Source organism: Kryptolebias marmoratus, linkage group LG2 (genome assembly GCF_001649575.2).
Source record: "Kryptolebias marmoratus isolate JLee-2015 linkage group LG2, ASM164957v2, whole genome shotgun sequence".
NCBI lineage: Eukaryota > Metazoa > Chordata > Actinopteri > Cyprinodontiformes > Rivulidae > Kryptolebias > Kryptolebias marmoratus.
The window spans coordinates 7,713,378-7,737,422 of record NC_051431.1 but is presented as its reverse complement, the minus strand read 5'-3'; the positions used below and the strand labels follow the sequence as shown (position 1 = coordinate 7,737,422).

At 39.7% G+C, this 24,045-nt stretch overlaps 1 protein-coding gene across 1 annotated transcript in view; it reads right to left on the bottom strand.

Moving 5' to 3' along the window:
• Positions 1-24,045, bottom strand: part of pitpnm3 (PITPNM family member 3) — a 78,973-nt gene that overhangs the window by 2,262 nt on the left and 52,666 nt on the right. The window contains 10 exon segments of the mRNA XM_025010355.2: positions 610-759; positions 910-1,058; positions 1,143-1,259; positions 5,910-6,026; positions 8,798-8,946; positions 9,072-9,266; positions 17,405-17,575; positions 18,058-18,215; positions 21,481-21,662; positions 22,436-22,561. Of these exon segments, the coding sequence (XP_024866123.2) occupies positions 610-759; positions 910-1,058; positions 1,143-1,259; positions 5,910-6,026; positions 8,798-8,946; positions 9,072-9,266; positions 17,405-17,575; positions 18,058-18,215; positions 21,481-21,662; positions 22,436-22,561 (1,514 nt within the window).

Genomic DNA, 24,045 nt, shown 5'->3' with positions numbered 1-24,045 from the left:
GCTGGTTTGATGTGGTGAAAGCTGTTGATGTACCAGTTGGCCTACGTTCCAACCCTCACCGATGTTCATGAGCAGAGACAGAAAGAACAGGACCACAAGTACAAGCGGCTGAAATGAGATTCCTGCAAACAATTAAACTCGTCTGTTCGAGAGGAGCTGAGAGGTAAAGCATTGCTGCTTCTTCCCAAAGAGCTTTCAAATACGTCCATCAGGTGGAGACTTCAGCAGACATGAGGTTATATGGCTCAGCTGGAGAGGTTATATGTTATAGCTGGCCTGGGAATACCTCAGAGTTCCTGAAGATGAGATAAAGGAGGTAACTGAGAAAAGGGGGATCAGGAGCTCTCCTTAAACTCTGCCCCGGATAAACAGTAGAACATAGATGTCTGAACAATTAAAAAAAACTTTGCTTGTGCTCCTTTATGCTTTTTAATAAAAAATAGACTTCCAATAACTATCCTTGTGTTTAAATATCTGTTTTTAAATGGAAAGTCCTGTGTTTCACTGTCCGTTCACACCAGTGAAAAGATTTACAGCAGTTTATGCACATTTAGTTAACAGTACTGACTCCCACCGACACAAACTCCTTTAGACCCTACCAGCAGTTACCTGACAACATCAACGGCTCCAGGCCGGACTTTGGGGTCACTGCCCATGATGGACACGCTTGCAGCAAATGAGCCGTCGATGCTGAAGACCACACACTCCATTCCCTGTGGCAACACCGTCAGATATGCCTCTGCACTGGTTTGATCCCCTCTTTGGATTGAAAAATGAGAAATGAGAAAATATTTCCACAACACAAGCCTCTTACTTGACTGTCTTTAGCAAAACGCTTACAAACTAACAGAGATGCTTCTTCCCGTTGCTTCTCTTCTATTATTGCCACTATCTGCATGTTTTACTTACTTCACCACCATTTTAACTGGATAGACTCCCAGACCGAGCTTCTTGCTTTTCGGTATGGTGTACGTGACTCTGCCGCTGCTGTTGGTCACCTCCGTGTCAAAGTACACCCACCGGCCGGACTGAGGTTGTGTCATCACCAGGATGTCGACCTGCGGGTACCAGTGGCCCAGAGGACAGAAGTTAACGCCAGCCTCTATCAGCGGTGAGAATCTAACGACGCTGCAGCTTTTCACCTTTTCTCCAGTCAGGGTGACCATGTCCAGGGGGCCGTACATGAAGCGACCGACCAGAGTCTGCGGTCCGTCCTCTGTGGCGATGACATCATTCACCCTGTGGTTGGCTGTGACGTTCTACAGGTGATGACAAGAGGGACGAGATCAGAGAAGATCCAAGTCTTAACTAACTGAGACGCAAACAGATGAAATACAAAAACAAAAACATTAACGTTTCATGAATGGCAACAACATATAATGAAAGGGGAGCAAACATTTAAAATAAATAATTTCAGTTTATCATGAGTCACAGAAAGATGATTTTTAAATATGTTTTTAAAGCTTTAAGTTTTGTTTTGTAGCTGGATTTTATGACTTGTTTAGTTCAGAGAAATTTTACTTGTTGTGTGCTTTTAGTTCAGTGTTGTTAGGAAAAGGTCTGCTTTAATAAATTTAATTGAAATTATAAAATTCTTCAGTGTATTCTCTTGTGTGTGTTTGAGTGTGTACGTTATATTTTTTGTCGTTTTCTTTTTGCCTTTAAAATGTGGAGCTAGCAATGTTTTTGGTGATTGTCTACAATGCCCTGAAGTTAAAAACTTAAAAAAATAAAAACCTTTGACATAAAATTGTATTGTTACACACATTTTTTAATGTCAAAAAAGTTTTCATTTTGTGTTTAAACCTTATTTATTTTAAAGCAGATTTGAGTGTAAATTTCACAAAGCCCACAGCAAACCCATATATTTAACATGACAGATATTTAAAATGTGCTGCTAATGTTTTATGTTAAATGTAAAATCATTTTACTCTGTGGTTTTATGCTTACTGTGCTTTTCTGTGGTGACAGACAACATTATTACACACGTGACTGGCATAGATACACCATGCGAGGCACTTCAAAGTATTTTATTAGATCATTTTTTTAAAATAATCTTCTTCTTGATATCAAGTAATCCAATTTTTCTCGTTAGTTTAATTAATTATTCTCAATTAAAACGAAGGGGCACCTAAGAGACCTTATTTTGTCAACTCTTACAGGTTTTAGCTAAAGGTAAATTTGTAAGGAAGGCTCACATTCAGTACAACAAATGAAAAACTGTCACATTTTTAAAAATACAGTAGTTTTACACTGACAAAGATGGTATACAATAAAACTTTTAATCAGATAATGTTTTACTCTGCAAAGGGAATTATTACAGGTCACTAAATCAGTTATATACCCACAGTTCTGTATACATATGGTTTCAAACTACCCCTAATCCCTTAACTTTAGCCCCATTACCGCACGTCGTAAACAAATAAATTCCTTTAGTCTTTGGTCCAATCCGTCTCACAACGTTCCTTTCATCAGTCTGACCTCTTTAATCAAACCAGTGTCCACACGAATCCACAACGGGACCGTTAACATAATCAGTCAGGTAGAGAAGGGATAATACATTGGAGTAAATAAGATAAAGGATGAAAATCATTGTGTTTGCCAACACAATGGTACTTTAGGTGACTTTTTGTTGGAAGCCAAAGGAATCACAAGGTTCCACTAAAATCCCCCGTCCTTCAAGGGGCTCGTCTTTACAAGCCTTTCACATATACTCACAGCAAGAGGCTAAACATCCAAAGATTTGTCTGCCTTGATGTGTTTTATTTTCCACATTCAAACTCCGACCAAATAACTCTAAAGTGTTCGCTGTGGGACGTTACAGACAAGCACGTTAACTCCTTTTTAATCTTCCATGTCTGCTTCTTGTTTGAATTTTCTTCAAGTGAGAAAAAGCAGAGAAAAAAAAACTAATCCTTAAATCTCTTCTTGCTGAGATGTCTGCATTTTATTAGCATATTATGAGAACACTAATGTATAATTCACAAACTCAGCTGTGCGCCACCGTGGCATTATTTTACATTTACAACCAACTTCTCTTTCAGATTCGTACCCTTCACTTTATCATCATATAGTTTGGAACATTTCTGGCCTTTTTTTAATCACCTGGCTTTTCTCAGAAATAGTCGCTCACTGAATCGGAGCTTTTTAGATTTTCTTCCACATGACTGGATTTTTGCATATTAGGTCACGAATAAATGGAGCAGTTAAGTGTGAAGCTGGAGGAGTTGAATCCAGCTACTTTGTCCAAAACTAAACTGGCAAATGACAGGTCAGCTGTGAAAAAAGTGACCTGTGCCCTCAGCTGATTAGGATGAACGACCCTTTAAATGTAACTGAAATGCTAGAAAATAGGAGATTTTCCCGTTGCAGTTTCACCAGTGAGCGGCGCAGCCGTGTTTTTGAAAAGACGCAGCTTATTTTTGTGCGAACGACTTTGTGCACGTTCTCTTACTGCCCACCTCCACCCGTACTTCACTTGCCTCTGCTTGCTTTGCAAACACCATGGCAGCCCGAAGCAGGCTGCAGCTTCAGCCTCTGTTTGTCATGATCAGAAACTAAGGCTGCAGAGAAATGCAGTCAAAAGCTTATATTGCAGCTGCTTGACAAACATTTAAGTCAGTTTCACCATCTGACGACATCTTTAGTGTCAGGATTTAGGCAGCTCATTGAAGGCAGATGGGGCCATTTTTCACACTAGGTTACTCTGTATTTTAACTCTCAGGGCATCTGTAAATTTTACCTCAATTACTTTAATGTTACAGTGTCTTGTTGGCTTTAAGTTGAGTTTATTTAAATATATTTATTCTGTCTGGTTTGGTGGGTGGATAGTGGAAGGTTAGCACCCAAGATGTAGACTGAGAGCTCCAAGAGAAAAACTAATTGATTTAAAACAACGTGGCAGCAAATAAAAACTAAATAACAAAGAACTAGCAAAAGCCAGACTGCAGGGAACACGAGAAGCGAGACACGGGGATAACCAGACAGCACATAAAAGTGACAACGAACCAGTGAGAGAGACGACCAGGTTTTAAAGACTGAAGGTAATTAGGAGAAGTGGGCGCAGGTGAGTGATTACTAACTTGGGCCAGGTGAAGATGGGTGTGGCAGACAAACAAGTGATTGGCTGAGGACAAGTGAATGGTGACAGGAATACAAGGAGCAAAAACTATACAAAGACAAAACTAAACATGAGGCCAACCAAATAACAAAATAAGAGAAACAATAAACCCAAAACACCAGAGTTAGTTATCAGAACACAGGATAAACCAGAAACACATAAAAGAAATTATCCTAAAAACAAAAGGGAACTGCATAAACACCCAAACCCTGGCATGTTCTTGTGTGAAAACAAAAGCATTTTGTTTTGTTGAGGCATTGAAAGTAATTAAGATAATCAACTACTTTCCTTTGAATAAAACTACAGTGCACACTGGACTTGGAGCAGGTTAGATTTAGACCTTCAAATATAAACTCTGACAACCCCCCGCTCTACAAGAAATGGCTGAGATCAAATCTTACTCGGAAAAAATCTATTAATAGCTCCTAAAACATTATGGAGTTTTAGCACTTAACAACAATTGCAAAGAACTAATGGGATCAATCATGTTGTTGTTGTGCTTCACCTTTTCACCATCCCAGCTAATGATAATTGATCTAAAGGATGTGATGCTAACAAGGAGCTTCGACTTTTCCAGCTGCTCTCCTGCATCAGCTTTGTCAACAGCTAATTGTCTGTCGGCATGAGGTCTCACTGAAACTGTGACGGCAAACTTTCAGAGTAAGCGCAGAAAAACACAAAACGCACCTGTGTGCAGCTTCGTCACACGGGGGGACGCCTGAGAGTATCGACGCCAACAAACGGGCGAAACAGCGAAGGATGCGAGCTACAGAGACCCGAATGTGAGAAGGGGAACACAAGGCGCTCCGATATACCCCTCCAGCGGTGACAAACCTCAGATGTTTATGCCAAGCGGCTGTTTGAGTTACGTCTGAGCCGCAGCAGATGGGCGAGCCGTGCACAGATTAAATCAGCTCCAAATCTGACTGTATTCGAAGCGGAGGAACAGATTAGAGCGCTGACATCAGACCAGACAGGAATCAATTAGCGAAGCCGAACAATTCGAACGTTAAAAGAAAGAAAACCTTCACATTCAAATATAGCCTTGTTTCCATGGTGTTCTCCTTGTTCAGTTTTATTTATAGCCTCCTAAAAAAGCAAGCACGTATTACGTTTTTTTTTTTTTGCACTTAAAAGAAGAAGAAAAAAAAAAGGATAGAAATGTGACCTTGATTGTTCTACTTGCCGGCGCTCAAAGGCATCATGTAATTGCCTGCCTCGGAGCTTCAAGGTAAAACTGTGGGAGAATTATAAGAATTTCTGGCCACTGCATTTAACCTCTACAATTTCAGCGTATAAAATAACTATATTTTCAGTTTGAGAGACTAGTTGGACATCGTGTGGGCCTGGATTGTGCAGTTTTACAAGTTTAGATAGACAAACAGTAAAGTCTGAACATAGAACCAGTTCAGACATAGTATTTAAGAAACGTTTCCTGCCTTACCTGTGACAGTTTACCCGGCACTGAAACTCAGTTTTTACAACTTTTTATGAACTTGCAAACTAAACGAATGATCTGACCCTCCTTCTAGGAGTCTGATCCACCAGGAAAGAAATTAATCCTCCTGATGTTGCTTCTTGCTTACAAGCAGACAAAGAAATTACAGCTGATGGACTTCAGATCATTTAAAGGCACCTCAGAGATGATGTTTTCACGTGTGTAAGCAAAAGTGCTTTATTAAAGGTATTTAAAAGTTTGTTAAATTAAATTAAGGTTATATAAGCGCTTAGCAACCACAAGAAATTAGAGCCATCTGGCACAAAGGTACAGTAATATAAAACCAGATACCCTGAGTTTGACATGCGTCCTCCTTCTGAGCCATTTTTCTCGTGGGCTGGAAGGGGAGAACAAAGCTGAGTCCAAGTTGTCCACTTGCTGGGTCTTCACGCAGTCGCACCTCATCAGCTGACAACACACACATGAGAGGAGGTATATTTACATACAAACACAAGCACATTTCTGTATCTGTAATGATTCTAATTTCAGCTAAACAAAATACAGCAGATAATAATGTGAAAAGGTTTTACAGTTCGAAGTGCTGGAACTAAATTATAGAAAAAAGATTTTGGGTTCTACTGGTTGAAAGATGCTTTGAACTTGGGATGCACACCGTTTCAGCACATTTTCTTAATTTCCAACATAATAAACTCCTTCCTGTTCCTATCTTTAACAAAACAAAGCATAAAGCAACACCAACAAAAAAAAAAGTTATTAGCTGTCTGAGAGCACGGCTTAGACTCTGTGTTTCCAGCTCCTAACACCTTCAAACAAAAAGGAAGACGTGACAGAGCAGGAAGTCACAGGATAAAAACTGCTTTTTTCTGTTTTGGTTTGTTTTCTCTGGAAAACTCTACCTCTTCATGATAAAAACAAACCAAAAAAACGTGCAGGATTTTCTTGTTTTAATTTTCCATTCCATTTTTTTTCCAGACTTTGTAGCTCAACCTCAGTTTTAATTCTGGAAACAAATATTGTAGAAATTAGTGGCACCAGAGGATTTATTTTGCTTAAAGGTTACGTCTATATGATTGATGATTTTACCTTAACTGAACTCTCTGCAGACACCCAACTACCCGTTACTAAAATTAACTTTGAAGCTTAAAGTCCTAACATTTTGCATTTATGCATAAAATAACCAGAACTGTATTTTCAGCATCTCATTTTTCAGTCATACAAAAAGCTTCATTCTATCTGAAGCAGGAATCTTAAACATCACAGCTGGAAACTGTTTATAGTGACTTTGCTCATATTGATAAAAAACTAAAAGATCTAAACAATTTTAACCATCACTCATCACAGGTAAATCATTTAGTTGCTTTTATTTTGTGTTGTGTTGTATACTGGGTTGGCCAAACAAGAAATATTGCAAGAATTAACCTCAAGACAAGGTCACTGGATTCAGTAAACCTCTAATCGATTTCTAGGATTCCTGCATCAATGACTCCATATTTGCTCTGAGATGGGAAAAGAAGTCTGATGGTTTTAGCTTTTTATTTTCTCTCATCCGCATCACCGATCAGATCTGTCTCATCACTGTTGTCTTATTTGGTGTGATGGAAGAAGTGTTCGGATGCTTTGCAAATAAAACACTGAACAAAAGCTTCTTTAAAAGTGTGTCATGAAAGTGTATGTAGGGCAAAAGAAAAAAACTAACACTTTATCTTTAATTACTAAACTCACTGAAGGAAAAGTAGTCTTGTAACTCTTTTACTGTAATTATAACAATTATAAAATCAAATCATCAAAGGAGGTAAATAAAATGACTTTTTTGTGCCACTTTAATTAAAAGAGGTGAAGCCCAGCTGTTACTTAATAAACTGTAATTATAAACTGACAATTACAATATCAAAATTAATTGAGCATTCATTTAGAAAAAATCAGAAATTATGTTGTTTTTTATTTGAGTGACCTCCATGACAGTATTTGCTTTGTCCAACTAACTTATCAAACCTCTAAATTAGCTAAATTATTATTAAGAAATGAACAAAAATACAGCAATTTAAAAAATTGTATTCAAATAAATGGCATCCTATCAATTATGATCAAAAACAGTCACTATTTATAGTAAACTAGACATATCAGCTTTCCTCCTGCCTATAATTTATGTAGAGCAGAGTTACTTAGTGTTGTGAATTATGTCAAATATATTGTGTGTCAAAAATCCTTTTTTTAAAAATAACAAGCAACTAAGCTTGTCAGATAATTATAGTGGAGTAAAGAGTGTACTGTCTCTCTCGAAAATGAAGTGGAGCAAAAGTACTAAGAATCAAGAATTGGCGACACTCAAGTTAAGGATAAGAACCCCAATTTTATACTTCAGCACACACAAAAGAAAACTCTTTTGGGGAAAAAGTCTGTGTGCTTCCAACGACAGCAGTTTATTATTAAGGTTACCAAAAAATTCACGAGTTCTCCAAGTGACGAGCGTCACATCAGACCTGATGCAGTATCGAATTTCAACCAGAACACACTGAAGCTGAAAAGATGAAAATTCCAGGCATAAAAATAGTTTCTTCTGTGCGGTAATAAGTTCGCAGAACCTCGGCTCCAAGGCCTTATAAGCTGCCGTTGGACTGAAGGGACATTATCGAAGTTCTAACAGCCACCGAGGCAGTTTCTCTTCTTTATTTGTTTTCACACCACAGGAACTGCAGCCAGCAGTTGTTCATAGAAACTGCGTTATTAAAGGTCTCTATAAGCTCCTAGTTCAGAGTCAGAGTGTGAGGAGAACCATTCGGGATAAAGCTGTGCTCTGTTATTGATTTAAAAGACTTAACTTCACAGAGACCGGTTGGCTGTAAGAGTCCAAAACCCCAGATTAAAACAACACTTGCATAATAAAAAGTTGTTCTTCCTGTCAGCTTCTGAAGAAATCCCAATAAAATATCTCAACGGCCTAAATGTAGAAATTATATTATCGTTTTTATGTGTCTGCCAGCTGGCTGTTACATTAATTCAGTGTTACTATCTGATGCTTCTGAATACAAGCAGAAAAAAAACCCGATTAAGGTCTGATGTTCTCCTCGGTTCTTTCAGGGAAACTTTAAAAGCATTTTGTCTAACAGAAGCTATTGTTCTGGTATTAGGAACAGAGATTAATCCCTAGCATCCTAAATTACTCTTTTTTTTGTGTGTGTGTGCAAACTGCCCGGAGGATGCTGATGAGGCTTCCCTACCTGCCGGAGAACAAAAGCAGCGATGTCAGTGGACTCCCAGTAAGAGGCGTGAAAAAGGTGCGGCAGAGCCACTGTGGGGAACGATGTGAGCACATCAGGGCAGTATAGAGCAAAATCCAGCCTCTTGGAGCCCCACCAGCTGCCGGAAACTGAAACAACAGCGCATACAGTCAGAGATCCCTGCTCCTTTTCCAGGTCAGCTTAAAATCGGTGAAACCTTGCAACACAAAAACTGTAAAATGAGGACGGTGAAACCCCTTCACGTCTCACTCACTGTTCGCGATGGTGTTTCCCAGCCGACCCATGGAGAAAGCTGACATTTCACTTTCCACGCTGGTCACGCTGGCTTTACGGCCTCGCCCGTCGCCTCCTTCTTCAGTCTTTGTTTCAGAGCAACGCTGTGAAGCTGTACCTCCATGAGGCTGCTCATCCTCCAGAAACACACGTGGATGGCTTTGGATACTGTCCACTAAACGGAGAGGAGGAGAATACTTTGATCAGAGAGCAAATGACTCACAGGAATCTCTAAATCATTGCTTTTACTCGCCTTATAAAGGTCCACGCATTGATTTGCTTTCTTTGAAACAAAAAAAAACAAGTACTGAGTCCGATCACAATCCACAGAGCTTCTAGTCTTCATGAAACTGAATCCATTAGTTTTCCATTTTGTGTTGCCTTTGAAAGTCAAAATAAATGTCTCCCTCTAACAGGTAAAATAATCCTTTGGCTAGTTTTCTTTAGAGTTTTTCCCAGTTTACTATGTGAGGATGTCTTATCACTAGAAAAAAAGAACTTTCTCCGGAATCTTGGCTTCACAAAAACATGAGTTTTATGGCTTTCCTGAGTCACAAAGCATATTTCATCAAAAAGCGGTTTGCTGGAGAGACAGAAAAAAAACCTCTGGAGCAAATTTAGGTAAGAAATGAAACATACTCAAGAGAATTGTTAGTATATGCAACGCATTTGAAAAGAAAAATCTGAAGCGTCTTTGGAGCACTTTTTGACATTTGATGAATCTGACTTTCATTTTTCAATTATTTGAATAATGTCAATCAATATTTTTTTCATGCGTAAAAACAGCAAGAAGCATAAAAAAATAAAAATAAAACTACAGCTTGAACAATTTTCTAAGAGTCTCTGAAAACAACTTGCTTATGTTTAACCACCAAACTGCAATTTAGCACTGCCTGCACCACATTTTATTTGCGATAAAAAAAATTATTTTTATCAGACAAGCGCTCACAGAACAACTTGAAATACTCTTTCAAATGAAGCCAAATTCATCTGAATCTTTGACAGCAAGTAATCTGTCTGATGCTGGATTTCTGCACCTCGGTAGCGGTGATTCTGCAAAGCTGTCATTTCTTATGAAATCACAACCTGCCACAGTGATTCCCCACTTTCATTTAACCAGTAAAAATGACCAAAAGTGCCAGAGCAAGGGTGTCTGTTTTGCATTGATCTAAGAAATCAATAAAAAGTTTGAAATCATTTGAATAAAAAAAAAAAGAGAAAATTGTTCGGTACAGGAACAGAACAACAAATCAGGAAACTCCTCTGATGATAAAATCATGGATGCTAACACAGCTAGCACATGTGGAAACATCAACAAGGTTTAAAGAAAAAAAATACAAACCTCTAATGTTAATTTTTACTGGGACCAGACAACCCTTCTGTTTATTCCGAAGCACATTTTTTAAAACATACTTGAAAATTTACGTTACCAACACCAATCTGCTGCTTTAATTCTCATGATTTTTTAAAATTCAGGAGATTTGTTGACATCTACTGCAGGCCAGAAATGCATCTAATCTCTTTTTATTTGCAGAATTTTTAAATCAACAGCTTCTAGAAATGTGTGCAAATCCTGTCTGAAAAGTTTGGCTTTCTTGACTTCTTTGTGGCATTTGAAAATTTCCACATCTTGCCGATGATTTTCCATAGTGTGGAATAATTATTTTTAAACTACTTGATCTTTATTTTTGAACTACTTCCTAGTCTTACAAGCATCCACGACCTGTTTGCTGAAGGCCCCGGGCATTTCTTCAAGTCTTGGAATCCTGACAACATTTTCTTTGATAGAAAATAAAACGCTGGGTTAGAGAGATCGGGGGTTTGATTAAAACAAATTGCCTTTTTTAATCAGTCTAACAAACACTAGTTTTATCCTGCAGGTGCATTTTTTTTTCTTTGTGTGACTTCAATTTAACTTTTATTGGAAAAGAAATAAAACACATTTGTCTTCCAGTCACTTCTTTCTGTCGAGTGCGAACTTGATCTCACCTTGAACCTTCCCCCCCCTTCACAACTAAACACAACAGCAGCTCTTGCTTTATCCTGGAGTAGCTCTGGGGAGGGGTTTTCTGCTGCTCTCCTTCAACCCCCCTCGCGGCTCAGACGAGTCACTGATCACTGGGAAGTCTGACATCAGAAGAACACTTTCAAAAGGCGAGACCGTTAGAGCTCACCTGGGACTCTTCTTCTGTTGCATGCACACACCTGACCGTGCAGCAGCAAGGTGACTTTATAAAAAAAACAACAACAAAGGTTTGAGAAGCTCTTCTGCTTGGAGAACAAATGAATCCTTAGACTTGCATTCAATTAAGTTTATCCTCCCTTGTTTAACGGTTTTACTGACTTGTTTCCTCCTCAGCTGCTGTGTATTTAGCTGATTACTTCTGTTTTGTTCCTGACACACACATCTGTTTGCAATTTCTCATCATTCACTCAGTTTGTATAGCCCCCCCAGTATGGGTTGTCCTTGCTTTGGCGCTTTAGAGGTTTTTGTTCCAGTTTCCTGTTTCTTAAATGTTATATTTGTTTGTTACCAGTAGCCTTGTAGCCTATTAAGAGCTCCCTGCTGCCTCTCTTTTTTGGATTGTGATTCATGCTTTTATTGCCTCTCATTTGGACGACTGTAACGCTCTGTATGTTGGCTCAGATAAATCACCTCTACGCTGCTCACAAATTGTCCAGAAAACAGCAGCTCGTCGTTTAACAGGTACTAAAAATCGCGGACACATAACTCCAGTCCTGGCTTCTCTCCACGGGCTTTCTGTCTGTTTTTCGAATTGATTTTAGGATTTTACGGCTTTCTTTTGAAGTTTTAAATGGTCTTGTCTGTTCTTATTTACTGTATGTGATCTCTTTAACATTTACAGGAGAAACACTCTGCTCATCCAACCAGTTTCTCTTAGTTTTAAAAGAAAGTGATTGAGTTTTAGAGGTTGGTGTATCTCTTCATATACAGTGCTGACATTAATGAGACATTTAAATCTCTGTTTAAGACCCATCTTTGATTGTTTCTGAGATCCAATAGAGCTGTTCTCTTAATTCTGCATATTATTTGATCTTTTACTTGTATATATTTCCTTGCTTTTATTGTTTTTAACTCGTAAAGCACTTGTTCAGCTTCTGTTGTTTTTAGAGCGCTTTAAAGTAAAATTGAAACTGAACTTTGTCTATGCCTCCTCCTTGTCAACATGTTGGTCCCAGGGACTGACGTTTCATGGCTTTGCTCTGCATTTGAGTGTCTCAACTATCACATTTCTGCCTATTCACATTGTTAATTTGTCATTTGTTTGCACACGTAACCTTTATTTAATGCTTTCCAAAGATAACAGCGTTAAATTATGTTACAGGCATATTTGTAACAACTTATTTTGAATAGTATCAAACATATATGTTCATTATTGTTTTATTTACCTTTTATAGCATTCCAGTCACGCTCTATATCAGTGGTCTCCAATCCTGGTCCTGGAGGGCCAATATCCTGCAGGTTTTTCTTGTTCCTCTGCTCCAGCACACCTGATTTGAATCAATGGGTGATTAACAGGCTTCTGCAGAACATGAAGAGGTGATTTAACCTCTGAATCAGGTGTGTTGGAGCAGAGAAACAAGGAAAACATGCAGGACGGTGGCCCTCGAGGACCAGGATTGGACACCCCTGCTCTATATGATCAGGTTTGTATTGACACTTGACAATAGCCTGACTCATGTGAAAGAACCTCAGTGATTTTCAGTGTGCTGAAACTTTAAAATCAACCTCCCTAACACACTAAGCTCAGTCTATGTTCAGCCAAACAATGAAATGAAATGTGCACAGTTTAGACACCTCCGTTCTGTGTTGTGTACCTGCTTCTGGTCACTGTATTGTCAGTGTTGTGGGCTGCGGAGGAGTGGATTTAAGGTGGAGAGGTGGAGCTGGAACAGGGCGCAGTATGGCTGAGCGGGGCCAAGATTTAATGCAATGAGGTGTGGCTGCTTGGCTGCAAAAGTTAATCAGAGCATGTCGTGTCTGGATTTGCCTTTTATATTTGTGAGAATTTAGCTGGTTCTCATGAAAGAAGAGATTCCTGTGTCACATTTACACTTCTGACAGAGAAAAAAAAATAGCATGATGTTTATCATCTCCACACATAAATTATCAGTGCATTAGGCAGCTGTCAACATCTGTATCTGGTGATTGGTTTGCATTCACATGTGCCACCCAGAACACTCAAACTGGCTCAAGAAGCAGTGAGTCACTTTAGGTTAAATATGGCTGCTGGAAATGATTATAAAGAGAAAGTTTACATGCAGCTACATGTGCGTGTTTGTGAACGATGGGCCACAGCAGGAGAATATAAATTAATCTTCACTCCCTGAGGTGATGAAAGAGAAGACCTGGTTAATAAATCCCCACAGTCTAGACAAAGAGCTATCTTTATTTGGAAATCTTGGATAAACTGTATGTGCTGTCAGAATGGATGCAACCATTTCTGTCACATGAGTCACGTGGGAATAATTTGAGAAGAGAATATATTTTGCTGAAGAGAAAAAATGTTACTGGTGTGTAAAACAAGTCAGCTTCGCATTGCTCCAAGTTTAGAGAAAAGATCGTTGGAGTAAAATCACCAGGGTGGCTGTGGTTCAGTGGTTAGAGCAGTCTTCCACCAACGAGACCGCTGGAGGTTCGATTCCACCAGTTTGTCTCAAAATGTCTCTGGGCAAGACGCTGAACCCCTCACAGCCTCCGACGTGTGCCCCAATCGGTGCATGAATGTGATCTAAAGCACTGATTAGACTCTGCAGAATGATTTATTTTGATTAGCTCTGTAGAGATGTAGTAGAGTGCTGCGTGGATGGGCGGACGAGGGCACAGAAGGTGCTGTGAAGCGCTTTGAGTGGCCTGTTTGGCTAGAAAGGTGATATAAGCACAGTCCATTTATAGCAGGCATAGATTTCACTGAGGATAGATTTCACTGAAGTGTTAATTTACTATTTTCTGTCAGGCATTTCTGCAAGCCTATCCAAAAATTCTAAATATTTTAGCATTCTTTGATTTTACATAAATATTACAGATATTAACATGGCAAACGTGCCATTTAAAGTGTCATGATCCTGGGCTTTTGTGTTTGCTGTGTTTAAATATTGTTGACCTTTTTACCTCTCTTGACTGTTGTTTTATGTGTGATCCAAACACGTTCAGTCAATACCACTGTGATGGGCGTTTGCAATTCAATTGTATTACTTATTGAGTGACAGTAAAGACACCTTATTTTCTTCAGACATCAGCCACACCCTCAAAAACTTGTTATCATTAATAAACCCTGCCCTTAACCTCTCAAGGAGCTCATTTTCTTTCAATCTGTGGAAAATCTGCACAATTATGTTTTTTTTTTTTTCACAACACAATAAGTAGAGGAAAGCAGAGACATTACTCTGACACAAAAAAGGGAGTTGGAGAGAGAAGGACACTGACATGTTTGTAAAACACATACAAATTCAAAAGATTTGTGCAATGGAGGAGGAGGAGGAGGATCAAAATCTGTATTTTGAGAAGACAGAGCTACATGGCGACAAAGACTCACACAAAGAAAGAAGAAAAGAACAAAATCTGGACAAAGGACACAGACCAGCCTGTCTGAATGGCTAGTATGGACACACACACACACAAGAAATTGAAGCAGGAAAGAGTGAAGCAGATGATGATATGACTGAACAAAGAATTCATACAAAAGAACATGATTGCACTTTGGACAAAAAAAATATATATATTTATACCATTTGTAAAAATGTGCAAGTTAAGAAAATACAATTTTTACATTAAGACGCCTTTTGACATATGATCAGATTTGACGGACGCCACTGTGTTTCCATGTACATTGCATGTCTTGGATGGGCATATTTCCCACCGGACTGCAACTGGAAATCAATCGTAAAGAGGCTCATTCTCTCCGTATTAGCAGCATTCATCATAATAAAAGCTCCACAGTTGGCGAGTGCTGATGTCAAAGTCGTTCTCATAGGAGCCCGATTGTATTGGCACTCCATGCCTTCATAACCACTAATTACTATATTACAGAGCAGGAAATGGGTGATGTGTGCTACAGTTTTTCCTGTGTGACTGCACCTGTCTATGGTTTTTAATTCAACACGTAATTTGACAGCATAAGAGTCTGATCAATGGAACCGTGATGCAGACCCGTAATTAGAAGCCAGTGTAGCTGCGAGCTCTGCTCTGCTGTTACACTCCATAACCTTTATCAACCCCACTGGCTCGGAGAAGCATCATGATTCCTGCTTTACGACTGGCTGAACATGAGGTAATTAGATAAAAGAAAAACAACAACTTGGGAATCCAAATTAGGCAGGTAAAAAAAAAAGACGTGTGTCGCATTTCTTTGACCCAAAGGAGCAAAAAGCAAAGATTATCATGATTACTCACGAGGTTCGTGTTTAAACAACAAACAAGCTAAATGAGGCTGACGTGTCAAACATCTTGGATTTATGCAATTATGGTTATCAAATTAGTTAGCAATTAAACCATTTTTAGAGATGGAGAACAAAACAACCTGACCTTAAACAGTGTTTCAATAATTAATTTATGACAAAAAGTAATTATATCATGATACATTTGTTTTAATTTTATTTCATTTCCTTACTAAATTATTTGCTCTTATCTTACAATACAGCAGCTTATTTGTGTAGAGGTACTTTCAAAATAAGAGAACAATCATATAACTGCTTTAAAAAGGCAAAAAGGAGAAAAGTACAGGTCAGGTGCTACAAAGAAAAGAGAACGTAGATGATAAAAGACAGACAGCCCACGGTTTGAACAATGTAAGCATGTAGAACACATTCTGGAGCAAATAATTTAAAGAACAATATAAAACTAGAAGAACTCAGAGAGAACAAACCTCCACCAAAGCCAAGGCATGATTAAAAAACAGTGCAACTCAGATGATGATCTGCATCAGCACCAGAATTTAATCTACTGTTTTTTGTGACAACCCCAACATTTCCTGAACATTTCATCCAAATCTGTTCATTAGTTTTTAGCCTCAAGTGGACAAAAAGGAATGAAAGAAATCTTCCAAAAAATCTTTGTTGTTTCATAAATACAAGCATAGTGTCAGGATCCGTGGAGAGCGTGATGAACCCAGAGCGCAGACTCATTTTTAAAAAAAACTAATTTATTAAAATAAAAGATAACCATAAAACAAAGGCTGACGTGGCAGCAAAAATCCAAAATATAAACACAACAAAAAGGCGAGGCAAGGCGAGGGAGCCAGAAGACAAGAGACATACCAGAGACAATAAACCAACGGGGAAGTGGAAAGAGTGACCAGGTTTTAAAGCTGAGGATGATTATGGGAAGTGGACACAGGTGAGTGATTACAATTAGCAACAGGTGAAGATGGGAAGACAAGAGATAAACAGAGAAGTGAATGATGACAGAACACAAAAGGCAGAAACAATACAAAGACAAAAACTAAAACCCAAATCCTGACACATGGGTAAAAAAAAAAGTAAAGAAAAATAATTCTGTATGTCACTGAAACGACACATGGCAAACATAATATTGCATCTGATGAATCCCCTTAATTAAACACACTGAGCTTTTAAAAACCATAGGTTTAAGTTTTTGTTAAAGATGCAAAGCCTTATCTGCATATCAAGGTTCATGCTTGTAGGATGTGGGCACAAATGAATGGTCCTTGTCCTGTTTTCTCTCTCTGTAGGTGGTTGCAGAAGCAGGGGAACCAGGCGATGCATTATAACTGCTGTTTAGAGAGAGTCTCTATATCCCAAAAGTGGGCTAAAACACGCTTCAGATAAATCAGCAGCTCATTAAGGACTCAGTCTGTACAACTAAGCCTTCCAGGGAGATTACAGCAGTGCTGTGCCATTTATCTACCAAACTAATATTTCACATATTCTACCTGGTCTTCATCGGGCAGTGTCAGGCTGAAGGTGCTTCATCCTGAGAAGATGAAGCCTAATTACTTCAAACCTTAGGCTTTAGGGTAGGATTTAAATCTGCCTTTGCAGGACAAACACATTCTGTGTGATTAAAGCTGTGGGTGTCTTGCATCCATATCTGTGAACGTGTACTTCAGAGAACTCGCATTATGAAGTCCCATTCTCTTTGTAACCCTAATTTATTTCCCACTAAAAGATTTTCCTAAAGCTATCACATCACCTTTGAAATGCAAATTTCAAAGAGTCATTGATTTGACAATACAGTTACACAGAAAAATAGATTAAGCAATAAAATAGTTCAGGGAGACGGGCTTTTCGCCACAAGAAAATTGATTTCCAGGGTCGAACCGGCGAACCTACCGATGAGCAGCGAGCGTCCATCGCCAAGAGGGTAGCGCTGGTAGCGTGGAACTGCAAACGGTGGCAACTTATGGAAGAGAGGCTGCAGCAGCGGCTCCAGTCTGGAGGCTGAAGGATCCGAGGGATAAAACAGGTTGAAGATCTGAGAACAGGCCGGACGAAGCTGACTCACTGAAGAAAATGGAAGCACAATGGAGAGGCAAGACATGTTAGCAGGGCAAGCCAGGGTTTTGATCTGAAGCGGTGATCTTTTCAGTGTAAACATCAATTGCTTCAATTCATTATTTATTTTGTCTTTTTATTTAATTGTGTTTTTTTAATTTAGCCTATTTTGTCTTTCACTGTAAAGCAGTGGTCTCCAATCCTGGTCCTCGAGGGCCACCATCCTGCATGTTTTACTTGTTTCTCTGCTCCAACACACCTGATTTGAATCAATGGGTGATTAACAGGCTTCCACAGAACATGAAGAGGTGATTTAACCACTGAATCAGGTGTGTTGGAGCAGAGAAACACGTAACACATGCAGGAGAGTGGCCCTCGAGGACCAGGATTGGAGACCCATGCTGTAAAGTAACTGTAGGTTTGTGTTTTTAAAACTGTGCTACATAAATATGATCGTTGTTTCGTGTTTGGTTTATGCATGTGATTCTTACCCTGAACAGCTGGCAGCACAGTGCGTCTCATGGCCAGCACCAGTCCCAGAGGACAGCCCAACAGGAAACAATCTGACACCTCGAAGTCAAAGCGACCAGGGTTCAACACCAGGCTGATGCTGCTGCCACCGCGCACCTCCACGCTCTCCTTCATCAGACTGAAGATTCCACATAAAACACATCATGTTGTTGTAATTACAGCAGAAATCAAATTAATGTGTTGTGTCTCTTTGGACTGCCTGTTTGTTAAAATACACAGTCATCTCCATAAACTGGGACTTAACGGACGTAGCTAAATCACAAATGTTCGTTGTTTACTTTTCGTTGTTTCTGATGAAAAGTCAGAAACACATCATGAGCACATGATGAACACTGTAAATGAATAGAAACTCTGACTGTTCAGACAATAATATATGCCTTGTACCTTGAGCACATCAGTGCAATTGCACAACCATATTCCACAATCCCAAAAGGCTGAGGGAATCTAGGCTGAGGCTCCATGATCTGTTACTGCTCTGAGTATGTGTTGTGAATGTCTCTCAGCTGGTACTACTGACAAGGATCAGTTAGCGGACCCGGAATTTCAGCCCAGACACAGGAGTTGACAGATAACTTGTCTTTATTGTACAGCATGGAGAATGCTATGCATAGCAGGTGGACCTCAGATCGCCGCACTGGATGGTGGTGTGACGGGGACCGGAACCTGATCCTTGTAGGATAGCGGCTGTGAGAAGTCCATGAACGGAAACGAGGATTAGCGTCTCCGAAAGGTAGGCCGCGGGGGCAAAGCTTAACACTTGGTCGGACGGGCAGGGGTCGAAGCCGGGAGTAACAGAAACAGGCAACGGTACCAGAGGGGCAGGCGAGAAATCCAAGTCCAGGTCACAGGCAGGGGTCGATGTCCAGAAATCCGAAAACCAGCAAGTGTCCGACAGGGGCAAGACGTGAGGAAAAATCCGAGAGACGTGAGCAAGGTCAAGGCACAGGTAGTCAGTCTGAGAACGCTGGAGAATTACTTGCTGTTGGGCTTTCATAATCTGGCACTGGAGGAGAGCAGAGAAGGAGAATATATAGGCCACCACCCAGGTGTGGGGAAGGTGATCAACAGCGGGCCCAGGTGACGAGAATTAACATGATTATCACAGGCATGGCAAACACAGGCAAGATTATAACAACTACAACAAACTTTTGCTAAATATTGGTGTACTTGAGTAGCTATTTTTGTGCAGGTTAAAATCAGTTAGTTGTGGCAGCCATCTTGAACTGGGTTGGCTCCAAAAGGTAATCAGTTGTAGAAGTATACGCAATAATCACTTTCAGAAAGTTCCGGAGATATTGTGCTAAAAAAATTGGAGGCAAAGTTTTCAAAACAGATCTTAGGTAGTTAGGTATGACTCTCAGCTACTAACCCAGTAAGTTTTGGCTCAAAAGCTGTAAAATTGACTTATAGCCATGTTAGCATTTGTGTTTGCTAATGTTGCTGAACTGCGTCAGCCATCCAACGATTACTTTCTGAGAGTTTCATTAAAAACTGACCGGTGGTTCATCAGATACTTTGCTGACTTGCCAGACAAATAAGCACGTCCACACACAAAAAGGCAAAAACATCATCGCCCTTTTGCCTTTGGCGGCGGGTGCTAAATAAAGTAGATGGGTTAATGGGACATTTTAGAAATCAATAAACAGAATGCTGAGGCTGGAAGTAAATGTTCTGTTATGACAGAGATGAGTCAGAAATCCTTTTTGCATCGCCCCGATTCAAACGTCGGCTGGTTAGTTTTATCATTCTGCAGTAGCTGTCAGCACCGGGCCTTTATGACTCAGCCCGAGCAGCTCTTCACTCAGCCTAAACAGCCTGCATCACACTGACAGCTGTTTAAACAGCCGAGCCAGTTGTAGCCACATCCTCTGCTGCCGAGCGACTCCATCCCTCTGCTTAACAGCTCGCCAGCAATTCCCCATTAAGTCCTGGACGGATTAGCCAACAGTCTTCAGCCATCTGTAAAAGCCGAATCAGTAGTTCTTTGATTGCTTTCTGCTGCTATTTGGGGTTTTTATGTTCTCTTGTGTCCAATTGTCCACCAATTTGGTGTAACAAAATGTATGACTGCAGAAAAACATTCTCACAGTTTTAGTCATAAAGCAGAGCAATTTCTCTACCTCTGGTAAAAAAAAATATATAAAAAATCAACATAGTTCTTGCTGTTCAAAGCTCAGCCTCTCAAATTTTTATACAAACAGAAATATGATCATTTGCACATCATCTCAAGAGTGATTTCAGAGCCCGGAGCACAAAAGAACAAGGTGCACAAGGAAATATCGCTAACTAGAGGTAGACTTTTATCCAAGATGGGAAGCTTAACGTAGTGAAGAAAGATTTAATAAGATGTTTCCCGCTCGGTGACGGGGAACATCTAGTGGGATCTGTGTGAGGAAAGAGCAGAAGTGGAGGCGTATTTTCCACGCAGACTTGCTCAGACTTAATAAGGAGTGCGAAAAGGAGTGAAAAGTGAGAGGTGCACCATCATAAACTGTGTGGCTTTATAGGAGATTGACGGAATCCGAAAGTACCCCTGAACGCTATGATGGTGAATGCCTGGAGGAGCTTGTGACCTGGAAATAAAAAACAGGTTACTTGGTCAGAGTAAACACGCCTGTCACAGTTCTTCCATCCTATCTTTGCTCGGCTAAATTAACCTGCAGAGTGCGGTTTCTCGCAGACTGTCTGGCATGGGTGCAAATGGCTATTTATACTCCGTCTGAGACAGGTAGGCAGGCAAGGAAGTCAAGCTGCAAATATTGATAAATGGCACGAGTGAGACAGGGTGACACTTTACAGAAAAATCTGGATGACAGGCCGCTAGGCAACAACTGGGTCAATCACGATCCTCTATGTGTGAGTATGTGCATGGTGCAGATAATGACTATGGCTACAAAATCTTTTTGTAAATATAAAAACAAGTCCCTTCAATCTGTTTGCATCCAACTGGATTCTGCTGATATGATTCCAGTATTAAATGAATAAAGATTTTTCTCACTTTCGTGGCAAAATACAATCCTGTTTTGCATTTTTAGCTTTTCCAGTTCAACAGGGTTCATGATTAAGACCGTCTTTGAGGGAAAAGTTCATATTCTGGGTCAGCTTTTTGCTATTAAAGAACTGGGTCAGGTCATTTTGTGCAGAGGAGGTTAGATTTAAAGGTTAGGATATTTATGTAGACACAGAAACACCCCATGATTTGCACAATATGTGAACATTTAATGTGCAAAGATGAGTGTGAAAGTAAAGCAATTTTCTCACACAATTTTTAAATTCTTACTTCAAAAAGCATGCTCGTTTATAACACAAATCTGAACTAATTCTAATTCAGCAGAGACTAGAGATTTAATTGAAAAAGCTGAAATGTTGTGTTTATGCTTCACCTGGAAAAAAAATTGCGTTGGCCACTGGACGAGGTGTCTCCATCGTACGAGTCGCTCTGCTTACGGCTGAGTGACGGGCCGCTCTGGCTTTCATTGGGAGCAGAAATATCAATGTTGCTCTTACTCAGCCTCTTGCTTGAACTCAGACTGGGACTGGACTCCCCCAGCCGACCTGTGTTATCCTGAGGCAGAGGGGGGAGAGTGCACAACTTACTGCATAACCTCCAGTCTCGACTTGAAACTGCACAATATGAGGGGAGTTGATGCATTTTCTGAGGTGAACTGTTGAGTGTGGGAGGGAGAAAATGTGTCAGAATCTATTAGAGGTGAGTGGATCTGAGTGACAGAGGGGAGGAGGAGAAAATGGGAATAGTTCAACACTTTACAGGGAGAAAATGACATAAAAAACAAGGTGTTTTAGTTTGACACTTCGGCACAAATGGTACGATGAATGTCGAACATGTACGCCACAAGAACTGTCGTAAATGGTGCTCTGGAAGCCTGAGATCCAAATTAAATTCATCACAAAAATTAATTTGTGAGCCACAGATTTAAAATATTTTACATGTGGCTTTTGTTTTACATAATTGTATTAGAGACTTTAAAAAAATGTATCAAATACACTGCTACTAGAGAACTGTGATATAGCTAAAAAGCAATTTATAGAGGAAAAACTGGCAGAAAATAGACCCAGCATGAGGTTGATTTTATGTATGAGAATTGCTTTTTGTTCACTCAAAGCACAAAGTTGCCAGCAGTGTACATGTTCTCTCCTGCAGGAAGTTAGTCCACTGATGAACACAATACATAATCAAAGCCTGTAATCTTGTTCATTTGAAGTGATCTTTTAATCATCACCAGGGAAATTTTTTTGTCCAACCCCCCCTCCACACACACGCACACACACACCTATAACCCATCAGTGTGTAGCATCACTAAAACACCGAGCTCCTACCTTCAGGCTCTCGGTGCTGTTGTTCCTGCTGCTGCTGTTGTTGGGGCTGCCCGGCCGCGGGTGGTTGCTGAAGCACAAAGCATCAAAGCACAGCACTCCGCCCACACAGTCACCCATCAGGCAAACCTGCTCAGAAAACAATTTCAACTATCTCTTCATGTGACGCCTTCAGTCGGCGGCTGCCGCAGCGGGGGAACAGTTTGATATCAGCATATCGGTGAGACAGAAAGTCTCGAGTGACTGCGTCCTAACTCCATGCGCTGAAGGTATACGAAGTATAGGAACCAAATATACAACAAACTGAACAACAAACTACTCTAAAATACTGTGAAACCAGATTTATGGTGGCAGATGATAAAAAAGTAAGAAAGAGTTGCATCTGGCTCAGTTATTAAAACATTTAATTAATTATTTTGCTCTTACAGTAGGTGATGTCAGGGGCGCCACCAAGGGGGTGCAGGGGAGGCAAAATAATTACAAACAATGGCCCCCCCTACAAATTAAGTGATTGACTTTTGAAGCCAACCTGATTTAAGATGGCCGCCACAGCTAAACTACCTTAGTAAAAACAAAAATGACTATAACCTCCCACATTGCAGTGTTTTTTTTTCTTTAAATAGTTTCTATATATATGACAACAGCCTAATAAAGCTCCTGACATTTTGTTACAGCGTTTGGTTTCGGTGTGTCACCCTGAGATTGTTTTTATTGGAGTGCTCTCAGAATGTTTAGGACATTTGCAAGCTACCCATTAGAAAAAAGAACAACTTCACATCAACTTCAAAACTAATTTCCACACAAGAACTTTTGACAACAAAATCTACCAAAATGGATTTTTTGTAAACGACTAAGAAAAATATGAAGCAACTGCTGGCAGATTTGACTTTAAGAAACTGAACTCCTCACTGCCAGTTAATTTTACTTTTTATAAAGTAAAACATTACCGGGACTGGTAAAGGGAAATACATTTACTGCATGTTTATTAACCAGTATTTAACTGAAGTAGTTATACCAAAAGTTATAACTCCCCTAACAGTGTTTTAGTCCAAGTTTCACTTCCTTTTATTCTGCTGACACAACATGGACAGAAGGTTTTTGCTCTGTTTTGTTCAGTACCATGAATGCTAATAAATTATGAGTATAGACACAGTTTGACTGCTTATTGCCATGCCTGATCAGAAGGAAGATAATTACTAGATAACTGTGGTACAGGAATTTACTTGGACCATTTTTGATGAGCAGATTAATTAAGAGACAGTGAAAAAACAGGTGGAAATAAAACTTTACCAATAAATATCTTTAACATACCATCTGTAAGAGTTAGGGCAAGTAAATAAGAGAATTATTAGTGTAACTAAAGTCCCTAAAAAAGAAGTTTGTTGTGGCATTTTGTGGAACTAAATAGCTAATTAAGACAATTTTGACTAAGGGTTCTTATCCAACAAGGCCTGAGTAATGTGTCATTTCAAACAGGCACTACAACCACTGAACCACAGCAGGAAACCGTAAAATTATACACCCCAAAGAAAAACATGTGTTCACTGATTCTGTTGTAGTTACTGACCTAACATGGGGAGTTACAATAGTTTCATGATTTAAGATAAAGACTA